General features: G+C 47.3%; 1 protein-coding gene across 1 annotated transcript in view; it reads right to left on the bottom strand.

Annotated features, from left to right (window-relative positions):
- Positions 1 to 460: 460 nt before the first annotated feature.
- CPXM2 (carboxypeptidase X, M14 family member 2) overlaps positions 461 to 17,193 on the bottom strand; it is a 126,203-nt gene continuing 109,470 nt past the window's right edge. The window contains exons 11-14 of the mRNA XM_049854953.1: positions 16,718 to 17,015; positions 10,165 to 10,304; positions 8,104 to 8,203; positions 461 to 2,486 (exon numbers count right to left, since the gene is read on the bottom strand). Of these exons, the coding sequence (XP_049710910.1) occupies positions 2,233 to 2,486; positions 8,104 to 8,203; positions 10,165 to 10,304; positions 16,718 to 17,015 (792 nt within the window). The 3' untranslated portion in view covers positions 461 to 2,232. The remainder of the gene's footprint in view (positions 2,487 to 8,103; positions 8,204 to 10,164; positions 10,305 to 16,717; positions 17,016 to 17,193) is intronic.

The raw sequence follows: 17,193 nt of genomic DNA on the forward strand, positions 1-17,193 counted from the left end.
CTGCACTGAGAAGCTCCTTGACCAGGGGAAAATTGATAACAAGGACCGTCCTCCAGAGCCGACAAAGATAGAAAGCCTCCCTCTTTAGCTGGCATCCTCAATTCGGATTTCTAGCCTGCTAGACTGTGAGAGAATAAACTTATGTTTGTTAAAACCATCCACTGGTGGTATTTCTGTTATAGCAACACTAGATAACTAAGATACGGATCAAGTAAGTTAACATTGTGTAAGACATTGAAAAATGTCAATTTGTATGCACCTAAATTGAATCATTACCCTGACAAACTCTGTATTTCGATTGTAATATTTTGTAGTATGTCTGCTTGAAGATAATTTCTAAGATCTTTAGGTAATTTAAACCCTTGGACAGATAATAAATTACATTAATTAATGGATAATCATCAGATACCTAGATCATTTCTAAGTAAGACGAACACTGAAACATTGATTTCTAAGCATAAATCTGGGTACATAAGCTTTTCCTTCTTATTTTTATATGTTATAGTCTGGAGTCCCTGGGCAGTGCAAATGGTTAAGTCACTTGGCTGCTAACCAAAAGGTTGGAGGTTCAAGTCTACCCACAGGTGCCTCGGGAGAAAGGCCTTGTGATCTACTTTCAAAAAAATCCTCCACTGATAACCGTATGGAGCCTAGTTCTACACATGGGGCCGCCATTAGTCTGGGTTGACTCAGCGACCACTGGTTTGGTTCAGCTAGGTCTGTTTTTGCGATGCAATGGCAGAGTTGAGTGGTTGCCATAGAGACCGTGTGCCCTGCCAAGCCTCAAATATTTACTCTCTGATCTTTGCAGAAAAATTTGACCAAACTCCTGTGAAGACTATCCAAGAGTTTCAAGAGGATCTGTTCTCTAAAGATGCTCACTGGGCCCTCCAGGAGCAACCAGTGGGTCACAGCATCAGGATGGCATCACCCACGCACGCGACTCTCCTGGAAGGAGGCAGAGAACACAGGCTGCCGGCCCCAGTGCCGAGTGCAGGGTCCCCACACAAGGTGCCTTCTCCATCTAGGGTGAGTGACCTCAGAGGGAAGTGGTGGGCATGACGCTGGCATGTCCACAAGTCTACCCACCGAAGTCGCGGAAATCACATAGCACGAGGCTCTTACCTTTTGCTTTATTTTTTCATTCTTCCTGGGTTGATCAGGCAGCAACATCAATACAAAGTGAGACACAACCGTTTTCTTGCATGGGAATTCCATAACCCCTCCCAAACTGATGCGCCACACATATTCCTAAGAGTTTTTCATCAAATTTAGCTGAATTTGGAAGATCCCACAATTCACACACTCAAAATAACTCTCCCATGGGTGTTAGGCCAACATGGGAGCACTAGTTCCCAAGAAAGGAGCAAGGCCCTCCAACAGAAAGAGGAGGGTGGGTCAGCCTCCTTCTGGTTCTTTCTTCAAGCCCTAGTTGGTCAAAGAGGGGAACAGTCTGCATGTTCTGGTCACTTAGGAAGGCTGGCGCCTCTGGCTCTCCTGGCCTGGGGAGCCTGGAGTGACTGGCCCAGCAGGGAAGCTTGGGTCCCCCTGTGGATGGAGCACGCATGTATCAAGCTCAATGCATGCCTGTAGCCTAACAATCCCGCCTGAGCGACCCCAGCTTCTACCCCCTTTCATGAGCACCACCCTTTGTTGAAAAGGAAAACTAAGCTGGCTCAGAGGCTCCCTGCTGCTCACTTGCTGCCGTCCCCATTGTCAGCAGAGTGCAGGTTTTCTGTGCACAGCGTGGCGCCCAGGGCCAGAGAGCACAGAATCTCTTCACTTGCCCGTGAGCATCCGGAATGGTGACATCTGAGGCAGCAGGGCCCCTGGAACGCTGAGATTTTCCCCGAGCACTTTCCAAGTGCACGTTTTGCTCTGGCTGTCACGCAAAGAGGAGACACCCCGATTTCCCTCCCTGTGCAGGCAGGGGACCCCAAATGAGCAAGCTCACAACTCTCTCCTATTCCCAGGGGGGCTGCTGAATTCTCCCACTCCTGCTGGCCTTCTTCTGCTGCTCTGCCCAAATTATTTGGATAAATGGAACAAAGAAAAGAAAACATCCTTGGCCTCCAGCCTGAACCTTGGGGACCAGTCTCGCAATGCACACCTTCCCTCCGGTGTTTCTTGGATTACAGAGAAAACAAGAGTGAGCTGTGGAGTCAGCGTGGAGCTCCGACCAGGGCTGGTTTGGATCTGTGCGGCCGGGCTGTGTCTCAGGTGTTGGGCAGCTCACCCGCGCTGTCGCCTCTTGCGCCCCCGCAGCTTCAGCCGTCTGGCTGGCAGGCTGACGGGCTGCTTGCCAAACTTCTTCATGATCTCGCGAATCCTGGCCAAGTTGGTTTTGCTGAGCATGAAGTCACACTGAGTGGCCCCCATGTCGTAGCCCACCATACAGTTCTTGGTGGACGCGGTGAAGCCTTCTGCCCTGGCAGTGACCGTGTACTCGCCTGGGTTCAGGAGGCGCCAGTAATCCCCATCGCTGGCTGTGAAAAGAAAACAGCGTGGAGGATTGAGAGCAGTTGTCCCCTAACACAGACACCAGCAGCCCTATTCCAGGACCAGCCTGCCAGCCAGAGAGACTTCCAGGAGGGCGGAGTAGAATTCAAGCTTCTGCAGATGCAAACCCTTAGTACATGTGGGGAGCCAAGATGGTTTCCTCTTTGGAAGCTGCCATAATGGCTTTAACAGGAAGGAAGACTGGGGTGCAGGTTCCCCACATTGTTAATGTACATGAGCAGAGATGGAGAAATGATCACTAAGTTTCCTTCCTTGGTGACAATACAAGCCATTCATTGTGAAACTTGAACTTGTAAATGTTATGCCCTGACCACAAATGCCATATTGAAAAGTCATTGCTGTGCAGCTTCCTGGCTTCCTTTAATGTGCACAAATGCAGAATAATAACTTTTAAAAGGGTGGGGCTCTGTGCTTCTGAAGAAAAGGGACTGGATGAGAGCCCAACGCATCTGCGAGGAGGTCCTAGTGTCCCCCCGCCTCCTCCCATGGCCCAGATGCCAGGAGAGACTTGGAGCTGCAGGACAACGTACACGTGGATTCTGCAAGGCAGAGAAGGGCCTGGGACTCACCTGACAAACACCTGTGCTAGAGCCGAGGCGAGCCCCCCGCCTCCCCCAGCTATGGATGTTGTTAGCAGCCACTGAGTCAGCTCTGACTCATGGTGACCCACAATAAAATGAAACGCTGCCTGGTCCTGGGCCATCCCCGTGATGGGTTGCAGGTCAGACCATTGTGAACCCTGAGGTTTTCATTGGCTGATTTTTTGGAAGTAGAACCTCAGGCCTTTCTTCTCAGGCTACCTTAGTCTGGAAGCTCTGTAGAAACCTGCTCAGCATCATAGCGACGCACAAGCCACCTCTGACAGACAGATGGTGGCTGCACATGAGGTGCATCACCTGGGGATTGAACCCGGGTCTCCCGCATGGCAGGCGAGAGATTTACCACTGAACCACCACTGCCCCCATTTTTCCTGTCTTAGCTCCTGTGTTAAGCCGTAGGTTTCTTAACAGCCTGTGTCTTGATCTTCAGCATTTAACAGTGTGTCTCGCATAGTAAGTCTTCAATTAGTATCGGCTAAACTGAATGGGATGAAGAGAAATGAGTGACTACGAAGCCAAACGCCTACTAACACGAGAAGTGGAACACACTCTCAGCTAACGTGGGTGCTCTCTCCTCCAAACGTCACGGTGAAGTCCCTTAAGGCCAAAGTGTCCTCTGCGGGCCAAAGGCTGTGCTGATCGCTGGGGGCCTCTGGAGGTGACACCCTCAGAGGGGTCTCCTGCTTCGGGGCATACTCACATCAGGGAAGAGGCAGCCCGGGTCCTCCCCAAGGGAGGCACTCAGTGAGCAGAGAAGGGGTGAAAGGTATCCCCAATCAATGAACACTCACAGCACATCAGACCCCAATTTATGCTTGTCTTAAGAAGACTTTGCGATTCCTCTTTTTCCCCCAAATCCAGAATGCCCTCTGTTATGGATTGAATTGTGTCCCCCCAAAACATATGTTCAAACCTAACCCCTACATCTGCGGATGCAATCCCACTGGGAATAGGATTTTCTTTGTTATGTGAGGCCGGATCAGTGTAGGGAGTGTCTTAAACCCAGTGACTTTTGAGATCTAAAAGGAGCAGATCAGACAGAGAAGCAAGCATAAATGGGGGAAAGACAGACGCCACATGGAGACAGCCAAGAAACAGAGCAACACCGGGACTCCAGAAGCTGAGACAAGGATTTCCTGATGGGGGACAAAAAAAGCCTTCCCCTAGAGCTGGTGCCCTGAATTCAGACTTCTAGCCTCCTGAACTGTGGGAAAATAAATTTCTGTTCATTAAAGCCATCCCCTTGTGGTATTCCTGTTACAGTGGCCACAGGAGACTGAGGCACCCCACCTCCCTGCCCCCCATGTCTGTCATCCTCCCCAGTCTATACTCCCCTGTATCTGGCCTCCTTCTTACACAGCCACGGCACCCACTCCTTGAACCCTAAACCCCCCAGCCAGGGCTGTGCTGATCTAGCTTCAGTTCCTGGCCCCTCTGTTCACATTCCACACCCCCGTGTCCCAGCCACGCTGAACACCGTGCAGCAGCTCCCTAAATGGCCCACACACATTTTCAGACCTCTGGGCCTTTGCATATGCTGTTCCTCAACTGCTGTGCTGGGTCCCCTTCATCCTTTGAAAACTCAGACATTGAGACGTTATTTCAGTCCTATAGTTTCTTTTTTAATACTGAAACCTACTTTTTGTAATTTTAAAGCAACCTGTTCCATTCCTACGCCCCTGCTGGATAAGCCTTGGAAGAAAATCCAGGTGCAAACGACTTGTTCGTGAGGAGAAACAGACAAGCTGGTGGGGAGAGGTAGTGTTCCGGCAGCCTGAGGAGTCACCCCAAACTCGTGACGAGGGCTGGTGGCCCCTGCGTGGGGAGCCCGCCACCCTCCCACGTCACGGCAGGTCGCTCTTCCCTTGCCCGTGGCGCTGCAGCCTCCAGGGTTTTATGTAATTACTGCCCTCCAACTGAAGCGCTGTTCCTCGCTCGTAAAGGCCATCTTTGGCTCGTCCTTCAAGTCTCAACACCAAAGTCACCCCCTCCCCGAGGACCCTCCTTGGCTGCCTGATACGGTGTACCCCTGCCCCACCTGCTTCTAGTACATCACCCAACTTCTTCCTTTCTGGGCCCCGATCAGTCTGCAGCTTACTTGTTCATTTTCTTTAGACTTGCAGGTCTCCTCCATGTGTATGCTTTTAGAGGTCAGAGGTCAGACCCGTCTAGCTCCCTAAGATCCCTCTCCTGGCACAAGGTAGGTGCTTAAAAGCATGTATTGAATGAATGAAATTGTCAGGAATTCGTTTGGGTTCACTGAGTCAGGATAAGGGGTGATAACTCTGCAATCTTGTCCTTGGCTGCCGTAGAGTCAGTTCCAACTCACGGAGACCCTATGTGTGCAGAGTAAACTGCTTCATAGAGTTTTCAAGTCCGTGACTTTTCAGAAAGAGATAGCCAGGCTTTTCCTCTGAGGCACCTCTGAGTGGGTTTGAACTACCAACCTTTCAGCTAGTAGTTGAGTGCTTAACTGTTTTCGGCACCCAGGGACTCTCTCTGCCACCTAGCAGTTTCCATTTCTGGGCACTGAGTCTCTTGTCTTCTGGCAGGGTGCCCTCCTCCCGGATGTTCTTGTTGGGGATTGCCCCAGTTTATGCTGATGTTCATCTTATCTCATTTCCACCCCTGGCCCCAGAGAAGCCTAGACTCCATCTACACCATGAGACTCAGGGGCCCCGGGTTGGGTTACTGTCCGTTGAGCAACAGGCTGGCCTTTGGGAGTGAGTGTTCTGTGGAGCTTGGAAGGAGGCCAATACACAGTGGGCAACTCTGGGCGTTTGTGGACAAAAGAGGTAACCCAACCCCTTAGCAGTTCAGATTAGTATTCACCCAACAAAGAACAGTCATGGGGAGTCCTGAGCCTGTGCTGGGCCAATGTGTATTTACAAAGTATTCTCACTAGCTTCCTTCCCTGTGGAATTCCACTTAATATTTCTCTTTTATGCAAAATCCCTCCTGAAATAAATCACATGAGCTTCAGACAGAAATCAAGACAAATTCTGAGCTTAGGTGGAGCTCTGGAAGATGCTGGAACATATAAACATGTTAAAGTATGGAATCTGTCTGTCAGGAGAATACACTGGGAAATTATTTAGAGGGGGAAAATAAAGGGAGAGAGAAATGCGTTTGCCATCAGCTCATCAAAACTGTCTCCTTGACTCCAGGGGCTTGAAATGCAGGGTCCATTAGGCAAAGTATTCTCGTCTCCACTTATGGGGCCCCAGGGCCTTTTTAACTCCCACTCAGTTTAAAAATCCGTGTTTTGCAAATAAGGCATGAAATAGTCCAAGGAGTGTTCCAGGTCCTGGCATGAGTCACTTTATTTTAAAGGTGCTCATAAGCAATGTTGACAATGCCAGTCCTAGGAAGAGCCGTATCAGACAGCCTGTCTCCATTCATAAAGAACTCCGGCACCCTGTACTGTCTCTGGCCCACTACTGCTGTACAGTGTCCATTGGTTGAATTAATGAATGAGCAAGCAAATGATGAGTGAATGAATGCATGGATGCCTGTGAGGGGCCAAAATGTCCAGAATGTCATGTTACACAGTGTGATGCCTCATGGTCACTGGCTGCGAGAGCCTCAAGGACGGGCATTAGCAAGGTTCAGAAAATATCACTGTGCCAAGAAACGGACAGCTCAATGGGAAGAGTGCGATTCAAGGTATTACCCGGCAGTCTACTGTGTGCAACGTTTCAGCTACATTTCATCCATTTAAATTGTAATGGGCCTTCCAGACCAGGCCCAGGAGAGGCCATCTGGCACTGTCTGAGGTGCCAGAGTCTCTGTTTCCTCACAGTCAGACGGAATCATAATTCCTGCAAAGCCTCAAGTACCGTCTTGGTGCGGGGACTGGAGCTGTTAACGTGTGAACACTTGGGAGAGAAAGGCCCCTTCTCCCTCTTAATGAGAAGGAACACGGGGGTGAAGGAGGAGCCCTGGGCTTGGCTTCAACACCACCAGCCGCGATCCCTCCCAGTGGATGGGAACCGGGTCCCTGGTTCACGTCTCGGTGCGCCTCACTCTTCCTCAGGTACGGGTCATGACATCTACCAGTTCCCGCTGAGTCAGCTCCGACTCCCAGCGACCCCACGTGTGTCAGAGTAGAACTGGGCTCCACAGGGGTCTCGATGGCTGATTTTTTGGAAGTAGCTCAGCAGACCTTTCTTCTGAGGCATCTCTGGGTGGACTCGAATGGTCAACCTTTTGCTTAGCACTCAAGCACGTTAACCGTTAACCATTTGTACCACCCAGGGACTCCTGGGGGTAACAAGAGCATCAAGAAATAGAACAGTTGTTAAGGAACAGCTGAGTTTATACACATAAAGCTCTTAAGAGTGTCTGGCATATAGGACCCACAAAAACAAAGTTAGATCTTATTATTACCCTACTCTACGCATTGTAGACAATGGAGCCTTCCTAAAACATCATGTTCAGTGGTTTCCTGAGGCCCGCACACTTCTTGGACTGCTACTTAGGGACCATCTCTCTCTGCTCCTTACCTACCCCTCCAGTTGCCCCACTCTACTGCAGCCCCACTGACCTGCTCCATGAGCTGCCAACGCTGCCCTGGGCTGCTCCAGCCTACAGCTTCTCCCTCTCTGGAGAAGCCTGCCTCTGACTCCCGTACAGGTACTCACTGGCCATATCCTGCCCCGACTGGGGAGCTAAGCTGCCTGTGTCATAACACCACTGTAGAGACAGAGCTGCCTCTGCAGCTTCTGGAAACTTCCACTGCACCCAGACATTGGCCAACTGCTCCATGCCAGCCCAGGGAAGGGACAAGAGAAGCCAGAAAGCACAGGATGAAAAACCTTGCTCTCAGGGGTCTCTGTAGGAAATTAGAGGAAAGAGACAATTGGGCCATCTCTGCTTAAGAAGTTTCTTGCATTCAACCCGTGATTTTAACCCAAGTAAACACTTCAAGAAAACGCATGTTCCTTACTGAGTGACACTTTATATACTTTACATTTGCAGTTACCTGTTCGGATGTCATGGTTCACACCTTCTACGGAGATCACGGCGTTTGGAATTCCTTTCCCGTGTGGATCTCTTACTGTGCCTTTGATGCCACGATGAACCTGCTCAGGGAAGAGAAGCAGCTCGGGAGACAGCCAGCACAACAGAGTCACCTATAAACCTACCGTCACCCTAGTCCCACCAGGAAAGCTCACAATGCTTTGTTTAGCTTAAAAGACTCGCTATTTCGTGTGGATTTGGTACGCTAGCTTCTGCTTTCCTTTTGGGTCCTTACACTGGAGTTAAACAAAATATCCCAGAGATATAAAACACTTGAGGATCTGAGATGGCTCATAAAAATCCATCCACTAAAAAGGGAATTTAATTTTTTAAGGACTGTATACTAAAGCAAACCAAACCCATCGCTGTTGAGTCGATTCCGACTCATAGTGACCCTGTAGGATGTGGCAGAACTTCTCCGGAAGGTTTCCAAGGCTGTGACCTTTATGGGAACAGACTCTCACATCTTTCTCCCACAGAGTGGTTGAGGGTTTGAACCAACGATCTTTCAGTTAGCAGCTCAGCTGTAAAATGATGTGACCATCCCAGGTGACATATCAGCATTTCCAATCACCTTCTTAAACATTTCACTAAGCCTGGGCATTTTACCCACAGGAGAGGCTTTGGCTAAATCTTCGGAATGGTTAGGCTGTGATAGTCAAGGCCTTCTCTCTTGTCGTCTGTGGAAATGAAGAAGAATCTTCTCCCATACAACGGCATTCCAAGGTGTTCTCACGGCTTCCTAAGACGGAAGAATGAGTTCCACCCTTTCTGTGCCAGGGGAGTCAGGGTGGCTGCACTGGGCCCCTGCAATCTTAACACCGAGATAGACTTAACACCAGGTTAGACTTAAAACCGGGACATACTTTACACCATGATGTAGTTTACACTGGGATAGACTTAACCTGAATATACTTCACACCACGATGTACTTCACACCACGATGTACTTTACACCACGATGTGCTTTACACTGGCATACACTTAACACCAGGATGGACTTAACACCTTGACGTACTTTACACTATGACATACTTTACACTGGGATAGACTTAACACCAAGATGTACTTTACACTGGGATAGGCTTAACACCAGGATGGACTTTACACCAGGATGTACGTTATGCCAGGATAGACTTCACACCACGATGTACTTTATACCCAGATGGACTTTACACTGGGATAGACTTTACACCGGGATGGACTTTACACAGAGATGCAGGCCCTGGTGCCAGCCTCGGCCCCTGGTACACAATGTGGCCAGGAAGCACCAGGTACCAGGGAGCTGGCAGCCTGTGTCACTTGCTGAATGGTCCTTCTGACTCATCTAGAACAACTCATGGGAGGAGGGGCCACCTCTGTGTACAGTCCTAGTAACTTACCTTCCTGCAAAAGCTGGGAATTAAGGTAGTCATGTACCAATACTTATACATGGGGGAGCCCTGGAGTTCAATGTTAGTTTTTGTTTATTCCTCTGATGTCCAGTTAGTCTGCTCTTTCCTGGGGCATGGCTTTTATTTGGTTAGTTTTAGCACTAACTTCGAGCCTGTTTAATCATGGGTGCCTCAGGATGGGTGTGCCCTTGAGTGAGGTTCTGCGTGAATACCACAGGGTCCCCTCACCCCCTAAACAGCAGAATCTCAGCAGATGCTTCTTAAAACTGCTCCCAAGCCACCCACCCCACACCTGCAGCTGTGACTCAGGAGGCCTGAAGGGGCCTGGGCGCGTTGACTGTTTTTCCAACAAGTACTGAGTGGGGCAGTTATCACTCCTACCCCACAGGGCAGCACTGGAGAACGCTTGAGCTAGTTCCACCTCCCAGGAGCCAGTGGGAGCATCAATATTTACTCAGAACTCATTTCCTAGGGTCTGATAACGTGGGAAGAGTTCCTTTCCACACTATCTGTGGCTGGCCCAGAAGGCTGACCGGGACTGAAGCATTGATGAAATCCCATGCTTCCAACCACCTAAACGTCCCGTTCCTTAGCTAAGCCCCCTTGTGACAGCCACCTCCCATGCCACACCTGCTCCATGAAGACGATCAGGGACTCCCGGTTGTTCTCCCACTCCTCCGGCAGCTCGCTCTCGTGGGGGTACTTGTCACAGCCCACATAGATGGACAGCTCGAAGCAGTTTGTGTGAAGGTAGCTGAAATCGTTCAGACCTGCCAAGCCAACCGGACAACAGTTCAAACAGTATTCAAAGTGGCAAGAATGAGACTCAGGAGACTTTCTTGGAACAAAGTTATCAAGTATGTTCTAGTTACGTTAGGGCAAATGTGGGGGCGGGGGTGAGGGCAGGGTGGGGGCGGGGTTAAAACAGATGATCCAACGCAGACAGACACATACAAGGACATCTCATACATCTTAGTTAGCGAGGTGAGCACTTTTTAGAGAAGCGGTTTTTTCTATTTTAATAAATTCAGTTTAACACACTGTGTTTAGAATAAAAGTATCAACACTATGGACTTTAACTGTTTAATTACATTTTCCCTATAGTTACGCTGATCTCGGCTATAGCTCTACAAACAGTTTCTATTATAATTGATAAAAATAGCTACCGATAACGGAAGCTTGTCCGGCCCACAGCTATCACAGCAATGGTGCGGGACCGGGCAGTGTTTTGTTCCGCTGTGCATGGGGCTGCCATGAGTCAGGGTGGATTTGACAGCAACTAACAGCAACAGTGACAACGATGATGTTTATTAATGTGAAACATAAGCCAGGGCCTGTCCTAAGCACTCTGTGTCCACTGGGTCATTTAATCTCCACCACAAAGCCAGCAGAGGTAGGTAACCTATCATAATGTACAAATAAGACAGTTGAGGCTAAAAACACCAAGAAACATATCCAGGATCATGTATCTGGAAAGGGCCAGAGACAGGGTGTGAGCCCAGGTCTGCACTGCAAGCCCATATTCTTATTTACAAATCCTGCTGCCCATCAAGTAGACCCAGGCTCAATGCAACCCTATAGGACAGAGTAGAGCTGCCCCATGGGGTTTCCGAGGCTGTGATCTTTATGGGAGGAGACTGCCGCATCCTTCTTCCACAGAGTGGCTGGTGGGCTCAAACCGCCGACCTTTTGGTTAGCAACAAGTGCTTGACTGTGCCACCAAGGCTCCCTTGTCTACAAATAGGGCCTGCCATTTTGCCTCAGCAGTGTTAGGACAGTACTAAGGATTGGTAAAATGATGAAAAACCCAAAGAACGGTGAAAAGGCTTAGGCCATGATGGCTCTGCTATGATTCCCAGCACTTCTGGCACATGTTGCGTGGCTGAGAACACTTTGTGAGAACATTTCCTGAGATGTGGCGTGGCCCAGAGAGTTCTTTGCAAGCCTCATCGTGGGTGGGGATAGCATTGTGTTCCTTTGTGTCTTCGCTTTGGCTGGATCCTTCCCTTGTCACAAACTTGAACAGTGAATGTGGAAGCACGCAAGCCTTATAGCTCTGCGTGCCTGATGCTATCACAGGACCTGCTTCATTGTGGCCGGAGGAGGCAGGATGGCAGTTCAAATGTACACACGACAAACGATGTGCATTTTGGGATTTACTGTGCCTTGATGTAACCTGCACCACCCTCCATCAACCAATGCCTGTCAGCGCTCTGCTAAGGAGTGAGAAAAAAAAAAAAAAAAAACACCCACAAAAACATGCGGAGGAAGCAGAGGGGGAGGGGAGGAAATGAGAAATCACGATTCATTAATCTACAAAAAAATGAATCTGCAGACTTCATTACGCCACCAGGAAGAAGGATGATTAAACAAAGACTCAAACCACCACATGGCTCAGCCACTAAGTCCCTGAAATAATGGAAAATATAATTGATAGGGGGAAAAAAAAAAACAAAGCTGCGTGTGTGGTTATGTGGCCATCGACTTTTAAAAGCGTTATTATTGACTCGACACTGATGGATCTGGCTGTGTTCATGGGCAATTTAGTCACAGCAGCCTTAAAAATTAAATGGAGGTACTTCACTTCATGATGTTTGTAGGTCTTATGGCTACAATTGAAAAGCAAGCGTGCTTTTTGCCATTAGGAAATTTTCTTGATAGGTAGGGATTTACATTAATTTTTTGATCTCTTACAGAGCAAAACCATCACGGGGATAAATAAAATGCCTCTGCTTGGTGTGCAACCAAGAAGAAATGGCAAGTTTCCTGTAGAGGCATACCTCATTTTATTGCGCCTCGCTCTATTGCGCTCTGCAGATACTGAATTTTTCACAAATAGAAGGTTTGTGGCAACCCTGAGTCAAGCAAGTCTATCGGCACCACTTTTTCAACAGCAAGTGCTCACTTCATGTCTCTGTGTCACATTTTGGCAATTCTTGCAACATTTCAAACTTTTGCACTATTATTATATCTGGTATGGTGATGTGTCATCAGTGATCTTTGATGTTACTATTGTCCTTGTTTTGGGGTGCCACAAACTGGGCCATGTAAGACAGCAAACTTAATAAATGTTGTGTGTGTTCTGACTGCTCCACTGACTGGCAATTCCCCCACGTCTCTCCTGCACCTCTGATGGGCCTCCGTATTCCCTGAGACACGACAATATTGAAATTGTCGTTAGGTGCCACTGGGTTGGTTCCAAGTCATAGTGACCCTATGTACCACAGAACGAAACACTGCCTGGTCCTGCGCCATGCTCACAATCGTTGTGATGTTTGAGCCCTCTGTTGCTGTCACTGTGTCAATCCACCTCATTGAGGGTCTTCCTCTTTTCCACTGACCCTGTACTTTACCAAGCATGATGTCTTCCTCCAGGGACTGATCCATCCTGAGAACATGTCCAATGTGAGACACAGTCTCACCATCCTTGTTTCTAAGGAGCATTCTGGCTGCACTTCTTTCAAGACAGATTTGTTTGTTCTTTTGGCAGTCCACGGTATATACAGTACTCTTTGTCAACACCACAATTCAAAGGCGTCAATTCTTCATCAGTCTTCCTTATTCATTGCTCAGATTTTGCATGCATCCGGTAGGATTGAAAATACCATGGCTTGGGTCAGGCACAACTTAGTCTTCAAGGTGACATCTTTGCCTTTCAACACTTTAAAAAAGTCCTTTGCAATAGATTTGCCCAATGCAACATGTCATTTGATTTCTAGACTGCTGCTTCCATGGGTTGATATGAGTTGGAATCGACTCGATGGCAATGGATTTGGTTTTGCTTCCATGGACATTGATTGTGGATCCAAGTAAAATGAAATCCTTGACAACTTCAACCTTTTCTCTGTTTATCATGATGTTGCTTGTTGGTCCAGTTGTGAAGATTTTTGTTTTCTTTATGTCGAGGTATAATCCATACTGAAGGCTATTGTCTTTGATCTTCATCAGTAAGTGCTTCAAGTTGTCTTCTCTTTCAGTAAGCAAGGTTGTGTTATCTTCATAATGCAGGTTATTAATGAGTCTTCCTCCAATCCTGGTGCCATGTTTTTCTTCATATAGTCCAGCTTCTCGGATTATTTGCTCAGCATACAGATTGAACAGGTATGGTGAAAGGATACAACCCTGACGCACACCTTTCCTGACTTGAAACCAATCAGTATCCCCTTGTTCTGTCCAAACAACTGCCTCTTGTTCCATGTACAGGTTCCTCATAAGCACAATTAAGTGTTCTGGAATTCCCATTCTTCGCAATGTTATCCATAATTTGTTATGATCCACTCAATCAAATGCCTTTGCATAGTCAATAAAACACAGGTAAACATCCTTCTGGTATTCTCTGCTTTCAGCCAGGATCCATCTGACATCAGCAATGATATCCCTGGTTCCACATCCTCTTCTGAAACCAGCCTGAATTTCAGGTAGTTCCCTGTCGATATACTCCTGCAGCTGGTTTTGAATGATCTTCAGGAAAATTTTGCTTGCATGTGATATTAATGATATTGTTAATTTCCACATTCGGTTGGATCACCTTTCTTGGGAGGAGGCATAAATATGGATCTCTTCCAGTTGGTTGGCCAAGTAGCTGTCTTTCAAATTTCTTGGCATGGACAACTGAACACATCCGTTTGTTGAAATATCTCAAAGGATATTCCATGAATTCCTGGAGCCTTGTTTTTCGCCATGCCTTCAGTGCAGCTTGGACTTCTTCCTTCAGTACCATATTGAAATTAGGCCGATTAATAAGCCTACAATGGCCTCTAGGTGTTCAAGTGAAAGGGAGAGTCTCACGTCTCTCACATTAAATCAAAAGCTAGAAATGATTAAGCTTAGTGAGCAAGGCATGTTGAAAGCCAAGATACACTGAAAGCTAGGCCTCTTGTGCTAACCTGTCAGCCAAGCTATGAATGCAAAGGAAAAGCTCTTGAGGGCAATTAAAAGTGCTACTCCAGTCAACAGACAAATGATAAGGAAGTGAAACAGGCTTATTGCTGATATGGAGAAAGCTTTAGTGGCCTGGATAGAAGATCAAACCAGCCACAACATTCCCTTAAACCAAAGCCTAATCCAGAGCAAGGCCCTAACTCTCTCCAATTCTGTGAAGGCTGAGAGTGGTGAGAAAGCTACAGAAGAACAGTTTGGAGCCAGCAGAGGTTGGTTCACGAGGTTTAAGGAAAAGAACATAAATGTGCAAGGTGGAGCAGTAAGTGCTAACGGAGAAGCTGGATCAAGCTGTCCACGGATCCAGCTAAGATCACTGATAAGGGCGGCTACGCTCAACAGCAGATTCGCAGTGTAGACAAAACCGTCTTACACCGGAAGAAGATGCCACCTAGGACTTTCATAGCCAGAGAGAAGTCAACGCCTGGCTTCAAAGCTACAAAGGACAAGCTGACACTCTTGTTAGGGGCACATGCAGCTGGTGACTTTAAGTTGAAGCCAGTGCTCATTTACCATTCTGAAAATCTTAGGGCCCTTGAGAACTACACTAAATCTACACTGCCTGTGCTCTATAAATGGAACAACAAAACCCGGATGACAGCATATTTGTTTACAACATGGTTTATTGAATACTTTAAGCTCACTGTTGAAATCTACTCAGAAAAAAGATCGCTTTCAGAATATTACGCTCATTGACAATACACCTGGTCACCCAAAGGCTCTGATGGCGATGTACATACAAGGAGATTAATGTTGTTTCATGCCTACCAAAACAACATCCCTTCTGCAGCTCGTGGATGAAGAGTAATTTCAACTTTTGAGTCTTATTATTTAAGAAATACATTCCATATGGCTATAGCTGCCATAGACAGTAACTCCTCTGATGTGTCTGGGCAGAGTGACTGAAAACTTTCTGGAGAAGATTTACCATTCTAGATGCCATTAAGAACACATGATTTATGGGAGGAGGTTAAAACAGCAACATTAAGAGGAGTTTGGAAGAAGCTGATTCTGACCCTCATGGAATACTTTGAGGGATTCAAGGTTCCAGTGGAGGAAGTAACTGCAGATGTTGATGAAAACAGCAAGAAAACTAGAATTAGAAGTGGAGCCTGAAGATGGGACTGAATTTCTGCAATCCCATGATAAAACTTTAACAGGTGAGGAGTTGCTTCTTATGGACAAGCAAAGAAAGTGGTTTCTTGAGATGAAATCTACTTCCAGTGAAAACGCCGTAAACGTTGCTGTAATGACAACAAAGGATTTAGAATATTTCATAAACTTAGTTGATAAAGTAAGCGCAGATTTTGAGAGGATCAACTCCAATTTTGAAAGTTCTACTGTGGGTGAAATGCTATCAAATGGCATCACACGCTACACAGAAATCTTTCATAAAAGGAAGAGCCAATCAATGAGGCAAACTTCTTTGCTGCCTTTTGTAAGAAACTGCCACAGCCACCTCAACCTTCAGCAGCCACCGCCCTGATCAGTCAGCAGCCATCAACATCCAGGTAAGATCCTCCACCAGCAAAAAGATTACAACTTGCTGAAGGCTCCAATGATGGCTGACTTTTTTTAGCAATAAAGTATTTTTTAATTGATGTACATTTTTTTTTAGACATAATGCTATCACACTCCTAATAGACTACAGTGTAGTGTAAACAACTCTTATATATACTGGGAAACCAAAGAATTCATGTGACTGGCTTTATTGTGATATTTGCTTCATTGCGGTGGTCTGGAACCGAACTTGAAATATCTCCAAGTTATGCGTGTACATGTTTTTAAAAGGCGTGGCAACAAATATTTCTATTACTTTTCTTCTTTTTCCAAGAGTGGAAACAAACCTGAGAAATGCACGTAGGCTGAAACTTGAGCAAAGTAAAACAGTATGAATGTTAATTAGTGTCGTGAAATAAGAGAATACGCTCATCAAAGAGGTCTCATGGTCAGCATGCTTCTGAAAGAAGGAGAAGCCAGAGGAGGGGGCCCATCATAACTGAGTGCTGTATGATATATATATAGATCTATCAATGGAGGGAGCATAGCCCTGCTTCCATCTTGAATCTGAACATGTAGCTTTCGGACCTGTGAGGCAATAAATTTCCATCGTTTTAAGCCAACCAGTTTGTGGCACTTTGTTCCAGCATCTCTAGGAAGCTAATACAGAGGGATTGGGTCCCCTGTTCTAGCTGTCCATCATCATCTGGCCCCGTGAGGAGGAGCAGGACTGATAGAGACTTACTTCCAGCAACAGTGTGCCAAGAAGCCCCATTGACCGTCCCGTCTTCCTTTTGGAAGTCTTCCGTGTGGCAGACCCTCCTCCGTGCGTCCGTCATGAGGCGGTGGGTGGAGGCGTAGGAGTAGGCCAGCCAGCGGAACACATGGTCGTCAGGCGTGGGTGTGTGCTCCTGGGTCTTCCACAGGGACCGCACCATGTCATAGGGGTATGCCACCACCAGCTCCCCACCCTGCAGGTTTCCACCCAGCACAAAGGGGATTTTTTCCATCCACGCAATGACGGCCCTGGTCTCCGCCGCCACCTGTGAACATACACATGTAAAACAACTGATAGATAAGAAGGAGATTTATTTATCACCCCAGTTCTCAAAAGCGGGACGTATTGAGAAAGCAATAATTTTATGGAATAATCCTAACAAAATTTGGAATTTCACTATCTGTCCTAGGAACACTGGACTTTCTGGACATGATGGATCAAAA

This window comes from Elephas maximus, chromosome 16 (assembly GCF_024166365.1).
Source record: "Elephas maximus indicus isolate mEleMax1 chromosome 16, mEleMax1 primary haplotype, whole genome shotgun sequence".
NCBI lineage: Eukaryota > Metazoa > Chordata > Mammalia > Proboscidea > Elephantidae > Elephas > Elephas maximus.